Source organism: Microtus oregoni, unplaced genomic scaffold (assembly GCF_018167655.1).
Source record: "Microtus oregoni isolate MIOR12 unplaced genomic scaffold, Mior012 000016F_ref0000370, whole genome shotgun sequence".
In the NCBI taxonomy this organism is placed as follows: domain Eukaryota; kingdom Metazoa; phylum Chordata; class Mammalia; order Rodentia; family Cricetidae; genus Microtus; species Microtus oregoni.
In genome coordinates, this window is record NW_024543075.1 from 5,967,000 (window position 1) to 5,986,852 (window position 19,853).

The 19,853-nt window shown below is 51.1% G+C and overlaps 1 protein-coding gene across 1 annotated transcript in view; it reads left to right on the forward strand.

Annotated features, from left to right (window-relative positions):
- The window catches only part of Stk32c (serine/threonine kinase 32C), an 85,383-nt gene that overhangs the window by 61,355 nt on the left and 4,175 nt on the right, over window positions 1-19,853 (forward strand). The window contains exons 3-10 of the mRNA XM_041667301.1: window positions 7,172-7,323; window positions 10,098-10,271; window positions 11,198-11,235; window positions 11,322-11,411; window positions 11,850-11,953; window positions 12,514-12,630; window positions 13,754-13,879; window positions 13,971-14,102. Of these exons, the coding sequence (XP_041523235.1) occupies window positions 7,172-7,323; window positions 10,098-10,271; window positions 11,198-11,235; window positions 11,322-11,411; window positions 11,850-11,953; window positions 12,514-12,630; window positions 13,754-13,879; window positions 13,971-14,102 (933 nt within the window). The remainder of the gene's footprint in view (window positions 1-7,171; window positions 7,324-10,097; window positions 10,272-11,197; window positions 11,236-11,321; window positions 11,412-11,849; window positions 11,954-12,513; window positions 12,631-13,753; window positions 13,880-13,970; window positions 14,103-19,853) is intronic.

Consider the following 19,853-nt stretch of genomic DNA (forward strand, 5'->3'; position numbering starts at 1 on the left):
GATAGGAAAGAGAGAGAAGGTGCCCCCAGCTGAGGGTGCACAACAAGTTTAGGCCCAAGTCCTAGCTCCCCAGGGAGCTCTTGTATCAATGATAGGTATGCTTGGGATGGGCATGCAGTCTGACCCCTTGGGACTGAGGCAAATTCCCACCACAGCCAGCTCCAGACAGGCACAGCTCATACCCTCTCTGGAGACTGAGGTCTGAGGTAGAAGCAAAACTGACTCTTCCTGCAGGTAAGGGAGAAAGACCCTTGGCCTCTCCTGGCTCCTGAAGGCTGTTGAAGTCTCCAGGATCTTTAGCAAACATTGGCTTGTGACTGCCTGCCTCCATCATCAGGACCAGTGTGTTCACACCTATCCCATCTCCGCGTGGCCTTATCCTTTATGTCTTCCTCTACCTCTTTTTTATTTTTGTGAGGATAACTGCCGTTGACTTAGGGCTTAACCCCATCCATGACCTGCGGATCCTCAGCTTGGTCATGTTTTCAGAGACCCTCTCCATAGCTGGACTAGCCTTAGACCTCAGAATTATGAGCCCAAAGTCCCAGGAAAACCCCATCTGCATGCTGCTCCCTTTGCTTCTCTATGGCTCTACAGCTAGTAGCAGCTCCTGGTGGCTCCTTGTTGGGGCCAGTAGTGTGAAAATTATAGACTCTATCTCCCTGGCAGTAGCTGTGGGGTTTCTACGCTGAGTGAGAGAACATGTTTTTCCCAGGGATCCTGCAGACAGGGCCTGTGGTGTGTATGTGTGTGTATATGACTGACCTAGGTGGAGGGGGGAGGTATGTAGGCGGCTTTCATAGAAGAGGCATAAAAGGATCAGAATAACCTAGGGCTCTGGATCTGCCAGGCAAAGACTTCTCCCACCCCCAAAAGGTAGGCCCTCCTTGGGTAATTTCCTGGCCTGCCCACTTCTATCTTGGAAGTAATTGGCATTCTCTGCCTCTTGCTTGAGGGTGTATTTGGGGGAGACAAGAAGCCTCCATGTCCATGCTCTGACTGGCCTGGGCTCGGACTGGCAGGCCCATAATTCTGCTCACTGGGAGCAGAATGAAGCACCATTCAGAGCAGGGCCTGGACCAGGACCAGGTAGGTTGGGTGGCCTGCTGTGACTGACACTTATTTTCCTTCTGAAATTTTCAGTAGGCTTTCAAAATAGTAATTTGAGAAAGGACTGTAGCTAGCTGGGGATGGGGGGTGGGGACAGGAGTCTGCAGCTCAACACTTGGCCACCTGGGCTTTCTCCAGTTGTGATGACACTGTGGTCTGCCAACCTGCTGCTGGTTCTGTCGTGGAGTAGGCATGGCCTCTCAAACCCTCAGGAGTCCTCCGTCCTCATACTTGATGTCCCAGTAGTCACCCCCTACAAAGGCTTTTCCTGTCACATCCATAAAGTAGGGCAAAGTGATCTGTGTCGCCCACTTTCTGGAGGGGACCTGCTTAGGACCTGTGGTGAGTGACTGGGTAACGTTCTCCAGCGCCCACTGCCCTACCCACAAGCCACAAATGCTGTCCCTCACATGCCATCAACAGGGCTTTCTGCCAGCCTATGCCAAGCATTCTGCTACTGCCCTGTCTGCTGTATGCTCACCTGCCATAACCTTGGAAAAGAGAGATGGGGTGGGGGGCGAGTGCGTCTCAGAGGGAGGACTCTAGGAACACTGTTGTACTAGCCTCGGACCCAGACAGGCGCCTCCAGGGGCCACATGGCTGACCTTTGCAGGTTTCTCTGTGATCACAGAACAACCCCTAAAGCTTTCCAGAATGGTCCAGGATGGGGCTCACATACATGAGAAGGTGGCAGAGTGCATACAGACAGACACCCAAAAATGTCTTGGCGCAGAAGCTTTGGGGGCAGCTGAGGCAAGGAGGAACACCTGGAGCTTAGAGAAGGAGCACATGACTTCTGCTTCTTTGCTCCAGGGGGTGAGGGGGGCATTCACATCCATTTACAGCCAGTCTCATGGCTAGAAAGCTGGGGCTGGGATGCCTAGGCCAGAGGGCCATGTCTAAGGCTGTCTACAGGATAAGAGGTCTAGCCTGGTCTAGGACTCTTAATTAATAGAAAATCCTGCAAAACATCTCTCCCCCTACTGCAGAGGACTGAGGTTCAGCCCTTGCATTGGTCCCGAAGGCCATGCCTCCTGCAGGGACTGCTGTCACCAGTAGGGAAACAGAAGATAGGAGGGTGAGGTTGCTGGGTCTCCTTGGTGCTTGCTGACACCTAGAATGTCTGAGTCACAACCTTCATTTAAAGACATCTTAAACCAGAGCTGTCATAAGCTCCTCTAATGGGTGCCATCCCCAAATGGGACTTCCTGTTGCCCAGGAGACAGTGGGTGCTGCTGACCTGACCCATGTGCCAATGGGGAGCAGCCCCATGATAGTGCAAAGCCTCTGGACAGAGCTGAGCCCAAGGAGGGCTGCAGTTCTATGGTCTGCAGGGCAGTAGTGGTGAAGGCCAGTACTTAGGCAGCACCCAAGGCGGCTAACTGTCTTGGTGGTCTGATCAAGAGCTTCCGGCATCACACAGCTACTGACCTGCAAAGGAGCAACCAGATCATGCAGGAGGATTAAACAGGAACAGCTATAAGTATGGTCTAGACAGCTCTCCCATTCTGGTCTTGGGTTCTGAATAAGGATGGTGCTTCCCTGCCAGTTTAGGGAAAGGATTTCAGCTCTTGCTCTTAGGTGACAGGATAGTCAGTTATTGGCTTATGCCTGTAGTTGGTTGTGTTTTACTCTTTTCGGGGCCCACTACCTATTTCCCAAACAAACACACATGGAGTCTCATTTATTCTTATGAATGCCTGGCCTTAGCTTGGCTTATTTATAGCCAGCTTTTCTTAAATTATCCCATTTACCTTTTGCCACTGGGCTTTTTATCTTTCTCTGTTTCTGTATACCTTTCTTTACTTCTTACTCTGTGGCTTGCTGTGTTGCTGGGTGGCTGGACCCTAGAGTCCTCCTCTTCCTTCTTATGCTCCTCCATCTTCCTCCCAGATTTCTCCTCCCATTTATCTCTCTGCCTGCCAGCCAGACCTATCCTTTCTCCTGCCTTGCTATTGGCCATCCTGCTCTTTATTAGGCCAATCAGGTGTTTTAGGCAGGCAAAGTAACACAGCTTCACAGAGTTAAACAAACGCAACATAAAAGAATGAAGCACATTTTTGCATCATTAAACAAATGTTCCACAACATAAACAAATGTAACACATCTTTGAGCAATGTCCCACAACATATGCCTGTTCTTTTTAAAAGTACCTTTAATTCAAAATAGTCTGTGTGCCAGAGTGGTATAGTTTTAACTCCCTCACTGATCTGACTGTCAGTGTGCTCAGTCACAACTCCATGTCTGACTTGAGGGAAACCCTGTGGGCAGGACTGTTGAATAGGTATGTTGTTTAGTACCCAATGGTAGCTGACTTGACTTGAGTCATAGATTGAGTTGAGTTGCCCTATGCTAGCCCATAAGCTCATTCTGGCAACAGCTTTTGGGCCCTTCCCTACAACTGTACAGTTAGAGTGACGGAGTGGGGTTGGTAGCAAGGTCTGTCCAAACTCAGAATGCCCAGGAGACCCAACTAGTCTGAGAGGCAGACAGGATTTTTCCTGGACTTGGTAGCCTGTACACAAACCTGGCTGGGCTTGTGCCCGAGCTGATTTTGGGGTGGGTGGACTCTGAGAAGTGGCCAGATGCTACCTACCGAAGGGTTGCTGAGGCATTCTGAGTTTTCCTTCTTTTTGAACCCTGGCCTTGGGGTTCAGCTCTGCCTGTTGCCCAGGGTCCTGCCTGCAGCTTCCCTTCAGGACATCTGGGTCTTCTTACCAGAGGAGGATCCAGCTGCCTTCTCAGCAGGCTCAGAAGTCCTGAGAGAGCATTTGCAGAGCGAGTGTGAACAAGAGGATGATTTGGCTCTCAGTGCCACTGGGCTTATTCAGACACATTTGCATAACTGCCCAGTAGCTGGGATTTTCACCTTCTCCTTTGCGTTATTCTGATTTCTGGGTTACTGACTTAGTTTGACAGTCCATAGAACACTTATGGGGCACAGACAGGTAAGTTAAACTTGGCCGTTGAGGCCCTTTTGGGGAGATTCTGGATTTATGTTCTTATATATTCTGGGCAGCAGGCTAGTGAGTGCTATGGTTTTTTGGAAACAACCTTTGAGTTCTTCCCCCTCCCCCATCTGTGTGTATGTGTGTCTGTCTTTCCCCTCTTTTCTTTTCCCTTCTGTTTTAGTTAGGGTTTTATTGCTGTAAAGAGACACCACGAGCATGGCAACTCTTTTTTTTTAATTAAAACATTTTGTAGAGAATTTGCAAATAAAAAGAATCACACATCAAAATTAGCCAGACCCAAAGTCTATGCATTTTAGCAAACGCCTATAGAGCTGAGACAGACACTCTGAAGTTGTGCAGCTTAACATCGGGTCTTACGTTCTAACTAGCCAATATATATATATATATATATTGATTTTTATTGAGCTCTACATTTTTTTCTGCTCCCCTCCTCTCCTCTCCCCTCTCCTTCAACCCTCTCCCAAGGTCTGAGCATGGCAACTGTTATGAAGGAAAATATCAGTCCATTATTATCATGGCAAGAAACAAGTTGGCACAGAGGCAGACATGGTGTTGGGAAGGTAGCTGGGGAGGTAGTTTTACATTTGGAACTACAGGCAGCAGGAAGAGCAATGAAGTCACTGGGCCTGGCTTGAGCTTCTGAAACCTTTAAAGCCCACCCCACTGTGATACACTTACTCCAAAAAGGCCACACCTCGAATAATGCCACTCCTTATGAGTCTATGTGAGTCGTTTTTATGCAAGCCACCACATCTTCCTTCCTTTTTTCTTTCTTGTGTTTTAGAGAGTCTTACGTGACCTAGGTTAGCCTTGAACTCACTAAGTAGCCAAGGTTGGCCTTGAACTGCTTTTATCTCCTCATAGCTGAGTTTGCAGAAATGTGCTACCACATCTAGTTTTATGGAATGCTGGGGGTTGGGCCAGAGCTTTGTACATGTTAGACAGCTGCTCTGTCAACGGAGTTCAGCCCCATTTGGCTTTGAAATTTTTATTAATGAAATATTTGGGAAGGATCTTTGCCCAAACCTACCTCAGAGATAAGACCCCTCCTCTGAATATCCTCTATGGGCCCTGCACCCCTTACCTGCTCCGATAGGCCTGCTCCTCAAAGGCAATGCTGAGGTAGGGGTGCAGGGGTGATGGTGGTCCTTGGAGGTAGAAGCTGATGCTTATTAGCGTGAGCACCTATCCCTGGGCCAGAGTCTCCCTGGGGCATCAGCTCCTGCAGAGGAAGTTTCCGGAAGAGCTTTGCAAGGATCTTTGTAGCCGGTGTGGGGACCTGGCTGTGCTTGTGCCGCTGGTGAGTTTTTGCTGGGGTGGATGGGCTCCTGGAGGCAGTCAGATGTTCCCTCCATACCTTGTTGGCGTCAAGTCTCAGACTTAGCTCCCTTGGGCTTACGATGCCTGTGGGCAAGGTGTTATGTATGCAGTGTTGCCTTGGAAACTGCAGCTGTGGATACACAGAGGGTGTGTCTCTGGGTGGTGGGAGGATGTGTAGGGCTCAGGACTAAGAGAAGTTGTTCAGCCATTTCCTCCACAGACCCTTCATCCAAGACCAGAGTGCCAGATAGCTCTACTGCCATTGCTGTAGGGCAGGGTTCACAGAAGCGCCACCGGCTGTCACCAGAACCTCGCAATAGAGTGACAAAAACCGTAGCCAAGAAGGCTCTGCACAGCTTCCATCCGCCCCGGCTGCTTTTGTCTCCATGGCTCATGTCTAGCTTCTGTGCAGACTGTGTGTCACCCTCCTGTTTATAGTGCACAGCTCAGTATCCTTGCTTGGTGTCCCTGTTGTTGCATGTCATTAAAAATCCTTTCGGTGACTCTTCAGTGGCTGAATGGCGGTCATTTAGTTTGCCGTGCCAGGACACCCACCAGTCCTAGAAACCTTTACCTTGTGTGTGTTCCCAGGAAAAGGAATGTGGGTCCCCTCAGGGTGGATCCAGAGGTTTGGTCTGAGGCCAGTGCCATTGGGGTGTATGTCAAGCTCCAGGCTTTCCAGTGACACCTGGGAGTCCTACCTGCCCTGAGGTCCAGAATCATTCTGACCCGTGGCTAGTGTTCCACGAAGCCCTAGAGACCACAGTGTGCAGAAACCCTCGGCAGTGGCTCTGGTTACCCGAGTCACCTGTCCTTAAGAGGGTCGCTGTGGCTTGCAGTGGGGGTAGGCGCTGGCTTGGCACCAGCTTTTTGTATGTTAACTTCCTGTTTCCTTTTGGGAGTCTTTGTCCTTGGTTCTGATAGACACTTCCTGGCCACAAAGGATACCAGCTGCTCTGCTCACCTTGTCCTCTTCTCACCCATTCTTCTCTGCTAAGTGATGCCAGTCAGCGCTGGGGGTTGACCACGGCAGTGCAGGGCTCAGAAAGCGCCGTGCCTTAAGGACTGTACAGGGCCCTGCTATCATGGACAGGCCCTGCTGGGTGGAAAGGATGATCCGGTGGTGGGTGGAGGCTTCCCCGATGCACAGTTTTGTGCTAAGTGGGTTCTCCTTTATTCAGGTGATGGTTATCTTGAACGTTAATTTGATGGGAGCTGAAATCAACTAAGAGACACACCTCTGGATGGGTCTGTGAGGGCATTTCCAGGAAGCAGAGAGCAGACAGGAAGTAGGGCCAAACCATACCTCCCACCCCCTGCTCCCAAACACAGTGACCTACTTCTCCTAGCGAGGTTCTACCTGTTAAAGTGTCTGCAAGATTCCAAAACAGTGCCACCAGCTGGAGGCTAGGTGCTTAAACACAGGAACTTGTGGAGAGCACATTTCACACTCAAACCACACCAGAGTCCCCAGCATCCCTCAAAGCTGCCTGCTGATGCAAGCCCTGAGAAGGAAGAGGGTGCTGAAGCTTGGTCAGGTGTGACCACTCACACAGGTCATGGCTGGTGGGGAGGCTTAGCACTCCTTATGGGATACCATGAAGCTAGGACTCTTGTCTGGGTGCACTGAGGCTGGGTTCTGTGGGTCTGTAGAAGGGGCCTGTTCACAGCCTTGTCCCACGGCCGGCTGGGAACCCTGGCTCTTTCAGGGTGGGGGCAGCTGAAGAGTCCGGTTTCTGGCATTCTGCTCACTGGCCCTTGGCCCCCAGGTGTGCATCGTGCAGAAGCGGGACACCGAGAAGATGTATGCCATGAAGTACATGAACAAGCAGCAATGCATCGAGCGTGACGAGGTCCGCAATGTCTTCCGGGAGCTGGAGATCCTGCAGGAGATCGAGCATGTCTTCCTGGTGAACCTCTGGTGAGCCCACCAAGGGCCTGCCAGGGATGCCCCTCTGGAATGGGACAAGGGGCCCTACTATTCTTGGGCTCTAATACTGCTGGGATGCTCTCTCCCCCCCACTGCCGCTAAGTCCTCCCTGTCCTTCACTATCTCTTCAGCTCCTGTGCTCAGAGCCTACTGGTTCCAGGGGCCCATGGTGTGCTGGGATTTGTATAGACTCTCCTCAGGTCTGGTAGGAGCTGAGAATTTAGCATTCCGTGATCACGGCAACTCTTCTTAAGAAAAACATTTAATTGGGGTTGGTTACAGTTTAGAGGTTTAGTCCATTATTGTCATGGGGGAAGCATGGCGGCATGCAGACAGACATGGTGCTGGAGATGTAGTTGAGTGTTTTACATCTGGATCCTGAGGCAGTAGGAAGAGAGAGTGAACCACTGGGCCGAGGCTGAGCTTCTGAAATCTCCATGCCCACCCTGGTGATAGACTTCTTTCAGCAAGGCCACACCTACTCCAGCAAGGCCAAACCTCCTAATAGTGCCACTTCTTATGAGCCTACAGGGCCATTTCCATTTAGGTCACCACCCTGCACAAAATGAGGGCTAGATGCATAAGAACCTGTGAGCTGCTAGGAGGTTGAGTCCTTTCTCGCCAGGAAAGACCCAGGGTCTGCTCCATTGCAGGACTGCTCCCTGACCCAAAGGGGCCTTTCCCCCTCCAGTACATGGATCTCTCGGACTCAGGGGTTCTCCTTGACCGCTTCCTATAGTGGGCTATATAGACTTTCCACATAGACTGTTCTGTGCTGTGCTCCTGGGACATGCATGAGGGATAAAGGCTAGGTAGACCACAGGGTTTCTAACAGTAGGGATCTCTGGCAAAGTAGCCCTTAGAAGTCACAGGTGCCTGCCCCTGTCGGTGACCCTGTGTCCTTTAGCAGAGCTTCAGGAAGAAGCAGCTAACTGCTGTTTGGGGTAGTGGGAAGCAAGTGTATTCTGTTTGACAGTGAACCCAAGACTTGCTAGAGAGCACAGAACCATCCCCCCAACTGCAATCTGCTGTTTTATTTTTGCTACAGTAGGTCAAGAAACTTCAAAGTGGACAGTGGTCACTTCCCAGAGGTGACGCGGCATGACTCAGTGGCTTCCTTCCTACGCAGACGCGCTAGTGTGCCGTGGCTGTTGTCTTCCAGGCAGGCTGGAGAGTGACAGATTCAGAGAGCATTTCTGTGGTGCACGTTCCATCTGGTTGTCAGCACGCTGAGCGCCATTCTAATGTGGGGAGGAGGTCTCAGTGAGAAGTACCCCTCCAACCTGATCCTGTCATGCTGTAGCTCAGGAGCTCAGGCCCAGGCACAGGGGTGGACCAGGAGAAAGAGGGGGAATCGCTGTCATGTGGGAGCCACACAGTGCTGGCACTGAGATGTCTTGGAAAAAAAGAAGACCAAGATTTTCCTGTTTGGGACCTTAGCAAGCCAACCTCCCCAGGCTTTCTAAAAGACAGTGTTGCCTAATGGTCAGGTGCATGGGTTCTGGATTGAGTCCTCTACCATGCTGTAGACAGCACACCCGGGCTCTTTGTTGTTAGTCTCATCATCTGTGAAACAGGAGGTCCCCAGTGTTGCTGTGCACAGCTCAACGGGTGTTGGTGTGACTTGGGCCACAAGCTGGGAGTTCAGAATCTATATTACATTCTAGCTTTCCATACTGCATCCCTCTGAGGGATGTCACCTGCCATCTAGGGCTGTGTGCATGGGGCCACCATGACATCCCAGCCCTCTTTGCTCCTTGACCCTCTTCCCGACCCCTTCCTTGGACTCCTGCTTGGGCCACCTTCTCCAGGCCACCCTCTCCAGGCTGCCTTCCACTGAGGATGAGAGACGGTGACTAGGGAGGGCAGGGAGTGGGACATCACATGAAAGTGAATTCTCTGTAACTTTCTTCTGAGCCAGTTGTGTAAAAATTAGAGTTACCACCGAGACTCACTCACAAAAGATATCACTGAGTGGAAGGACATCCTTAAAGCATTGCTCTGCTACTGCTGCCATCATTTTCATTATCACCAACATCAGCATCGCCACTGCTACCAACAGCATGGCTATCATGACAGCCATCTTCAGTACCACGACCACCACCGCTGTCACCAACACCATCACCCCTACCAATCAACTCTCATTATCACCACCACCATTGCAACCATCGCCATCACAGTTACCACTACCACCCTCAACACTATCAACCAACACTATCTCTACTACCATTGCAATCATCACCATTACCATAACCATCACTTTTACCAGCACCACCAGCAAGCACTGTCATCACCATCATCACCACCATTACCATCATGACCATTGTTGTCACCATCATCACCACCATCATCACCATCATCAGTCATCACCATGGCTTCTGGTCATTAAACACCAATTTCTTGCCCAGCTCTGTACTAAGCATTTCACTGGTACTGTCCCATGTTCTTTTACCGGCCAGTGCTTTTGTCTTGTTTTGTTTATTCTCATAGAAGAAACCAGGGAAATCTGAAACAGTCCAGGAATCTTCACTGTTTCTGTTCTCCAGTTGTCACTCATGGGTATCTCTGCCCCACAGCCAAATCACCCTCAGGGGCACAGCTGTTCTGTTTTCCTTGGTGTCTTGGTGCAGCTACGAGCAAGGATGTAGTTGCTGCTTTAGGCAGGATGGCGATTGGATTGGAAGGAGGAAAGACCAGGTGAGGCAGGAGCCGTTGTTCTGGCTTCCCAATCATTCATATGCCAAGTCTTCCCTTGATGCCCACAGGTATTCCTTCCAGGATGAGGAGGACATGTTCATGGTGGTGGATCTGCTTCTGGGTGGAGACCTGCGCTACCACCTACAGCAGAACGTCCAGTTCTCAGAGGACACCGTGAGGCTGTACATCTGTGAGATGGCCCTGGCCCTGGACTACCTGCGTAGCCAGCACATCATCCACAGGTGTGTGAACACCTGTGGGATGACGCGCCTACCTGGGTTGAATGGTTGGCAATAACCTTGGGTCACACCACCTAAGGGGATGATATTCCTGGTCTAGCAGAATCTGGTCTGGCTCCACATCCCATCCTTCCCACAAATACCTGTTCCTCAACCCTGTCCAAACAACCCAGTTTGAGACTCGACACAGAGGACTTAGTCCTCATGGGTGGATCGCAGGGCCTGGCCACATCCAGGTGACCCTTATTTGTCCCGTGACCACATGGAACTTCACACAAATTGTGGTGGTCTTGCAAAGCAGGTGGGATTGGGAAATGTCTAATTAGCAAGCAGGTAGAATTCCCTAGGGAGCAGAAATTGGGCTGAAATCCTGCAGCCTCAGTGGAAACGGAGGTGTGTTATTAGTCAAAGGAACCTGATTTCTGCCTCTCTGCCCTGGGAGTTCTGTCATCTGACCATAATTTGGGTGTGCGATCGTTACTGGTACTAGTTGTGTGTCTGGAAGTCAAGGGGAGAAGACCGAAACCGAGTTGTAGGAGAAACGTACACAAGTTCACATCCATGCAGTCCCAGCGTTCTGGGGAGGGAACATGGCCCGGCAGGACTTCCACAGTCCTTGGGGGCTTTCAGCTGTATGTGCCCTTCTGTGCAGTCCTAGATGCTCTCTGGCCACCACGACTCAGAACATGGATTGCTGGTGGCTTCCCTGTCGCTGGCTTCTGAGTGGCCTTGGTGCCCTCTGAATCATGTGGAGGGTGTCCTCCACATCTCACACCAGGTCTTAGGTTAGAATTCTTCCTAAATACCAAGTCATACCTTCCAGCCTCTGCCTCTGGTGGAGCTTCTGGAGAGCCCCTGACTGTCAGAGATGTCAGGGTGAGAATGGTGTGGGTTCCAGCTAATTTTCTTGTCACCCTCTGTCCTCCTAGAGATGTCAAGCCTGACAACATTCTCCTGGATGAGCAAGGTGAGTGTGTGGAGCTCTGGGACACCGCGAGGAGTGTAGGAACCCTGCCCAGGACCTGGACAACCGTGTCTGTCCTCTCTTCACAGGACATGCACACCTGACTGACTTCAACATCGCCACCATCATAAAGGATGGGGAGAGGGCAACAGCTTTAGCTGGGACCAAACCGTACATGGGTAAGCCCAAGGCCTCAGATGACACCTGGCCATGCAGGGCCATGCCCCTGCCGCAGTCAGACATAAAGTCATAAGAGGATTAACAGGAAAGGCTTTTTTATATGATCAATTGGAAATGTGTAGAACACTCTGTGGGTGTAGAAGAGAGTCATGGGATGGAAAAATGAGATGGCCCCCTCCATCCCTGCACATCCCTGCACACTCCCTAGAACAGAGGAGCTGGGTTTGAACCAAATGGTCTAGCTATGCACAATGTTTTAGCTACTGTGTGGCTGCTCCAGGAGGGTGCTTCTCCATGCAGGTGGAACAGTACAGAATCATGGTGGGTAGGTTCTCTTTGGATCCGGTGTAGCCTTCTTTCCAGGCTTGGCTGCAAGCTGCCCAGTTATCAGGCCCTCTAGCCCCATAGCTCAGCTCTTTCTTCTCTCTGTTGGAAAGCTCCAGAGATCTTCCACTCCTTCGTCAATGGCGGGACCGGCTACTCCTTCGAGGTGGACTGGTGGTCAGTGGGGGTGATGGCTTACGAGCTGCTACGTGGATGGGTATGGAGACTTTGTGACCCTACGCTAGCCACTTCCTTGCCCCAGACTGGCTGAGAGCCAGGGAGGGAGGATGGTACACCCAAACCTCGGAGGATGCAGGCTTTTAGCAAAGTATGATAGATGCCCGAGCAAGTGAGTCTCCTTGAGTGGCCAATGATGGACAGGACATGTGTCCAGCAGGTCCCTAGAAGGGACTTTGCTTTTTGTTTTCTCTCTCTAAGAACAGAGATTCTGATCTGCTTAGGCCTCATATTGCCCTCTGTATCCTCTCTTGGGGTACCCCCACCATTCCATGGAACTCCAGTCTCCTGAACGCAGGACCTCCCATCCTTTGGGACTGACCCACCCAGGCCTTTGGTCTTGGTGGTGGTAGGGCATGCATATTCTTGTACCCGGTTCCGTCCTGGTGCAAGCTAGATCCTGGGATCTGGATCAGGTAGTTGCTGTTTTCAGAGCTGGTCCTGTACCGGGGAGTGCAGATGGGCTCCCAGGGTGTTTGCACTTGTGCTAGGGTGCAGGGGCGGGGAGGGGCACCTGGGACAGCACATCCCTGCCCACAGAGGCCCTATGACATCCACTCGAACAACGCCGTGGAGTCGCTTGTCCAGCTGTTCAGCACCGTGAGTGTTCAGTATGTGCCCACCTGGTCCAAGGAGATGGTCGCCCTGCTACGGAAGGTGAGCCTCCTTCCTCGTCCCCCTCCCCCGGCAGAGCCCTATCCCTTCTGCACTCTGTCAGCATCACAGAGAGGTACCCCATCTTGCCATGGGCACAGAGCCCTTCCCTAGCACAGCCATAACCTTTCCTGGACAACCACTCTGAGACCTTGTCTGGCTCAGCCAAGTGGGTTTCTAGTTCTGCAGAAGCGTCTCACGGACAACCTGACTGCTCCCTCGTGGTGGCTTAAATAATGGCATACATAGCCCCGTCTGTAATCCTGTCAGGAACCCATGCGTTAGGACGTCACCATCACCCACTTCGCAAGATACTCAGACCCAGGCAAAGAATCCAGGCATCAAGCCTTCTGCATTACACCTTTAGGAGGGAGAGGGTACCGAGCTGGCGCATGGCTCAAACTGTGCTCTTGTCTCCTCTGCCCCTGTCCCCACCCTGAAAGGTACACATGGCCTGGGGTCACCACTCCCAGGGAGCAAACAAAGAAGAAAGCCAATCTCCCCCTCCCTGTCCCACAGCCAGGTTCTGTCTATAACTGCTGGAAGGAGGATGGAGGATAACAGCTATCAGAGATGCAGGGACACCATATGTCCTGGGACTGGACTACGGGTTGCTTATCACATGATGAGCTTTTCTCTAAATGTGTTGTTGATCAAAGCATCCCAAGGGGTGGATCCAGATAGCAGAGCCCATAGACAGGACAGGTGTGAGAAATGGTTATTATATATAAGACCTGAACTGGAGGTACCTAGGCCTACCGACTTGATGTCCTGACCCAGCGTGTATGCCTAAGTTTCTGGAGCCCGGAGGTTCTATGCGGTAACAAGAGGCTTTGCTATAGTTGGGCCCACATGCGAGTATCAGATAACATTAACCAGGCTACCACTGCCACCTGCTGGCAAATATCGGTAGGACATCCCAGGAGGTCCTCTGTTGTCCTTGGTCAGGGCACTGGGATCACAGAACCCCTTGGGCCATATTATTTGATGCCACCTCTCCTCTCGTGCCACTTGTGATCCTGAGGTTCCAATGCCTCAGACCCGTGGACATCTTCAAGGGTTGCTTCAACCTGGGGCAGGTGGCCATTCTTCTGTGGGACGCATCTAAGAGGGGGGCTCCTTGCAGCTCCTCACTGTGAACCCCGAGCACCGGTTTTCCAGTCTCCAAGACATGCAGACAGCACCATCACTGGCCCATGTGCTCTGGGATGACCTGAGCGAGAAGAAGGTGGAGCCGGGCTTTGTGCCCAATGTAAGAAGTCCGTGTGCTGGGACAGGCAAGCCCAGGCTGGTGGGGTGGGGTGGCACCTGCAGGCTGGGCTCAGTACCCTGTCTCTACACAGAAAGGCCGCCTGCACTGTGACCCCACCTTTGAGCTGGAAGAGATGATCCTGGAGTCGAGGCCCCTGCACAAGAAGAAAAAGCGGTTGGCGAAGAACAAGTCGCGGGACAGCAGCAGGGACAGCTCGCAGTCGGTGAGCACTGGGTTGAGGCTGCGGGTCTTCCCCACCCCTGCGTGTGGTGTGCAAGGTCACTTCACAGCACTCTGGCATGGCCTATGGGCAGAGCGTGTACTGTCTAGTCCAGCAGTAGTCTCCTAAAGTCCCAAGGAAGCCTGGGACTTTCCCTCTATCCTTACCAGCATCCCTGGTCATACCTGGCTTTTCCACATAGCTGCCCTCAGCCGCTTGCTCCTTCTGGACATCAATCAACTGAGCAGCATCTGACCAGTGGTGGGCACACACTGAGAGCGAAGAGCCCCTGATGCTATGCCCAGGGGCATTAGTGCTCAGGTGACTGGTGTCCTGGTGCATCTGTGCTCAGGGGTACCAGTGTCCAAAATCAAAATGTTGTCAAAGCTCTGCTCTCCGAAGCCTCCAAGAAGGCAATCCTTCCCCGCTCTGGGGTGGCTGCCAATCTGAGCATTCCACGTAAAGTCACATCCACAGGTTCTAGGGTTTATATCCTGAACATTTGAGGGGGAGTCACAGTCTCGTTCCTGATGCCAGGGTGCAGCTGGTGAAAGCAACCGTCATGTGCTGACGTCCCAGTGGTAGTGATCAATGGTCAGTGTTTGCCCTATATTTGGGCCTCTCTCTCTGGAGTATTGTTGTAGGAGCTACGGGCTGTGTTCCTGCCACTCCAGCTCCCAGCCACTAGCTAGCTTATGCCCCAAATAACAACACACAAATTGTATTCTTTTAAACACTGCTTGGCCCATTATATCTTGCCTCTTCTAGGCTAATTCTCACATATTAATTTAGCCCATTTCTAATAATCTGTGTAGCACCACTAGGTGTGCTTACCGGGAAAGATTCAGCATGTCTGACCTGGCGGCTTGCTTCATTGTGTCTTCCCGGGAGAGGAGAGCATGGCCTCCGAGCTCACTTCCTCTTTCTCCCAGCATTCTGTTCTGTTTACTCCTCCCACCTATGTTTTAACCTATGAGGCCAAGCAGTTTCTTTATTACTTAACCAATGACCTTCCTCCATCAGAGTATGACCTCCCAGATCTGATGGGCTCTGTTGTTTCTGAGTGGATGTGGGATACAGGGCTGGGGTTATCCCCTTGATGCCCTAATTTTTCAGAAGCAGATAGGTAGGTAGGGCTTCTGTTCTCTCTCTCCTCCAACTGCCCATGGCACTCCAGTGTCTGTGTTATGTTTTGGTCTGATGGCTCCTGGGCCAGGTGCCAAGAGTAGGGATGGCAGAGATTCTGGCTGGGGTGCCTAGAACCAGGTCTTTGGGGAATCGAAACTGGCTCTATGTTGGAGTGGGGGCCTAGTGTGAGAATCCAGATGTGGAGAGTGTACAGACACTAACTGCCATGCTGACTTCTGGAGGCTATGAATGGGTAGACGCCTACACTGGGCAGACCTCGGTGCCATCCTGCAGCAATTGGTGGGCTTTTGATGGAGGGTGGGAAGTGTTCTGAAAGTCGGCTAACACTGGGAAAACGTCCAGCATTCTTATGGAAAATTGAGAACCTCGAGACTGAGGCACTTTAATGAATACCTTTGTTTTCTTACAGGCACATAGCATACGACACACACACACACACACACACACACACACACACACACCAAGTGCAGCATCGCTGGCTTCCAGCACATCTGCCACTACAATCTGAGTGGAGAGCTCTCCCACAGCCCCCCTAATCAGCTGCTCTTCTCCAGTCTTCCCCTGCAGGCATGGCAGCCGCCTCGGTCCCTGTAGATGTCCCTGCTCTGACAGTTCCCTAGATGGAATCATAGTGTGTGGTCCTGCACACTTACTGCACTCAACACAGTGTTTTCAAGACTCACCCACACTGTCCTAAAGGCCAGCACCTCCATTCTTCTGATTGTGAGAAACATCTCCTCTGTTTAGTATTTTATTCACGACTATATCACATTTCCCTCAGCCATTTGTCACCTGACTGGGCTTTGGGCCACTTTTGCTCTTGACTCATTGCTAACACTGCTGCAAATTTGTGTGTAGGTCCCCATGGGGGTATGCTCTCGTTTCCCTTGGGAGGGACCTTAGTGTGACATCTGGCTTATGTGCCACCTCTGTGCCTCGGTTTTCAGGAACCCACCATGGCGTCTTCCGTAGCTGCACCATGTCATGCCCCCACTGGCTCTACTGCATTGTGTCCTCGTCAGTGCTTCTGAATGTTCAGTGTGCAGCTTCAGTTGTAACCACCACACTGAGTATGAAGCAGTGAAGATTTTGTATTTTTTTTTTTTTTTGGTAGTTGTTGTTTGGTTTGATGGAATATTTTGCTTGCATTCTCTGTTGAATTTCTGGTTGCTTTTTTGAGACAGGGTCTCTTGTAACCGAGGCTGGTCCTAAACCCACTTGTCAAGAATGACTTTGAATTTCTGATCTCCTGCTTCTACCACTCAAGTGCTGGGATTCGGGGCGTGCCCTGCCGTACCCCACAATGTTCTGTGCATGCTATGTGCTCTAACTGAGCTACACTCCCAGCTCCCATGGCTGCTTTTCATTTGCATTTCACTGACTAATGAGCATCTTTTGTGCTTACCATGTATCTTATTGGAGAGCTGCCCCTCTCTGTCCTTTTAAGGCTGGATTATCTTTCAAAGTCCCCTGTGCCCACATCTGTCTTTCGTTGATGTGTTTGCACCACTCACGCTGACATCCGGGATTCCTGGCTACTGTGTTTGTAGCCAGTCCGCTTACCATGCTTGTTCTTTCCTATCCGGCTTCGCCTTCTCTGCTTTTCATGACGCATGACGTGATCTTCCCCCATCTCCTCCATTGGCTCACCAATTATGCTTCTTCCAATATAGTTTTAGGAGGGCTGGCAAGATGGCTCAGTGGGGAGCAGTGCTTGCTGACAGGCCCGATAGCCTGAGGTTGATTCCTGAAACCCACATGGTGGAGGGAGAGAACTGATTTCTGAACGTTGTCCTCTGCCCTTCATACACGCACCGTGATACATGTGTTTGTGTATGCCCACACATAAATCAATGTAAAAGTATTTCTAGTGGTTGTAGTAGAATTTGCAATATGCCATCAGCCAATTAAAGTTTACCTTCAGACAACATGACTTCATCCAAGTGGGAAGTCCCTTCCTGTCAGGACTGTTCACCATGTGCTATGCCCTGCCATTCGCTCAGTGCAGAAGTCTGGTGGGGAGAGTCTGTAGTCTTCATTAACGAGCACACCCTCACCAACATTTCCCAGCTCATTCCCTCCCCTCAGGTGATGCCAAGGCTAGCAGAGTGTGCTCTCAGAAAGTTCTCCTCCCCACTACAGTGGATTTTCTCTTGGACAACCAATTTCTACTTCTACAGGGGAGACTCTGGGTGTGTTTCACCTGGCAGTTCTTTCCTCTTCTTCTAAGTGGGGAACCTTTCTGGGTCCTCCATGATACTTCTTGGCTTCCTGGAATGAAGCCCACAAAGGAATGGGTGAGTGGTACCCTAGGAATACAGCCTCGGGGGTCCTCCAGGAATTGCTCCTACAGCTCTTGATCCACTAGTGTCAGCTCCAGGGACTCTGTTGTCCTCTGTAGATTTGGGGGCACCGTGACCTCCTGTCTTCAGCTCTGGCAGGTCCAAGAAAAGCCTCTGATCTCCAACACATCAACTTTTTTTTTTTTTCTGGCTGAAAGAATAGGAGTGGCAACGTGGAAGCTGTTTACAGAGCAGTACCCCATGCAGAAATCTTTATGGTTTTGTTTCATTTTAAGAGTTATTTCTTTGCTCTTTGATGCAAATGCTTATCAGATGGATGATGCTATATGCTTGCCTCTCCTGCCAGACTGTCTTTTCTTTGTGGGCATGTCATCTGCAGCTGGAGCCTTTGATGCTGGGCTGCTGGGAGCATCCACTGCTTGTATTTTGTGTGGGGGAGTCACCGAACCTGTAGTCTTGAGAATTTTGCCTGTGTGTTGCTAGCTCCAGGTCTCGTATTTATGTCTGCGATCTACTCGGAGCTGATTTTTATGTGTGGTATCGGGGGAGGGTTCGTCTTTATTCTTTTGATTGTGGATATCAGATGGTTGCAGAGATATGTTGAGAGGCCTATTTTTCTCCCATGGAACTTCTTGGCACCATTTTCAAAAATCAATCTGACTATAAATAGCAGGGTTTATTTATGGATTAATTTCTTCGCCCATTGATCTGTCCTCATCCGGCATGTGCTGTCTTGGTGGCTGTCACTTTGAAGTCAGTGCTGAAACCAGAAATTGTAACTCTTCCCACTTTGTTCTTTTTGTTTGAGATGATTGCGTTGGTCTGCGTCTGTTACATTTCTAGCAAATTCTGAGCAGTTTGGGCACAGCGCCCGAGCTCCTCAACACATCTGTCTGCAACAGCGTTAGGGGTTGGACCTGGTTTCCGTTTCCCAGGCTCTTTGTCAACATCTGGAGTCTAGTCCTGCTGCTGAGCATTTATCCAGCCTTGCTGATGTCTTCCTGAGGATTCACAAGCATATATATATGAGCCACCAAGTAAGCATGGAGCAGTCATGGAGGCTGCCTGCCTCAGCCTGAGCCAGCAAGGGCGCGGACTGTGACGCAGATGTGACCAGTTCTAAAGGAACTGAGCTTTCATGCTCCTATACCCGACCTAGGTTTTGGTGGCTCTGTGTGTATTGGCGAGGGCTCCAACAGCCCACTGTAGGCCACTGGAGAAGAGCTGAACGTGGAGACGCAGCACAGAGGCCCAGTAGAACCAGTACAGGAAGACACCATAGGAGGCCTCCTGAGGACAGCACCTGGAATACTTAAAAAGCTGGTGCAGCAGGACCGGGCGAGACAGAGAGACCTGCCAGCGACAGGAGAGTCTGTAGGAAAGAGGCTCATGGGGCCACTCAGAGTCCACAATTCTCTTGCCTCGCTCAGAGTCACTTTTTTGTTTGTTTTTCAAGACAGAGTTTCTCTGTGTAACCATCCCGGCTGTGCTGAGACTTACTTTGTAAACCAGGCTGGCCTTGAACATAGAGATGCGCCTGCCTCTGCCTCCCAAAATTGTGTGCACCACCACAGTCCAGCTCAGAGAAGAGACACGTTTATTAGATGTTTTTGTAGGGGCGCCTTAGGCCGCTGGGCACTTGTCTTCCTAGGAATGTGTCAGTGCAGAGGTTAGTGGATGGACCACCGCCCCTGCTAGGGTGCTGCTTGCATGGTAAGGCCATGGCTGATACTTGATTTTTTCACCACCGCCTCAGTGCCAGTTTGGTTCCTTCCCACCCTCACAACACACCTCTGCTAATCTCAGTGTTCGGTTGGACGAATCCCATCTAAGACTGCGATTCAGACCCTCATCCCTGAGGGGCCTGAGCTTGTCACTGCCTTTGCCTTCTCAGACTGGAATTTTCTGTCTCTCTGCTCACCATCAGAGAGTACGCAGAGAGACACAGCGAGTCTTGTTTGTTAGTGATTAAAGTCAGTTCCTCTGCTGGGTCGAGGCCCCTCTCAGGGTGGCCACAGCTGTGGGGCAAAAGGTTGAGGCGTGATATCTCCTGCAGAGGAGAGAGCTGTAGAGATATGGAGAGCTTCTGAGTCCCCTCAAGCTTTCAGCCAAGTACTGATTGGTCTGTACCTGCTGTAGATACAAGGAGAGGAGACCCCAAGACAGGGAACAGAGCCACAGGAAATGACCAAGCAGCATGTGCACGTGCGCACACACAGACACACACACATATGCACACACATACACACAGACACATGAACATCTGGTTTGTGTGCCTACCCTTGACATGGTGTCAGGATGA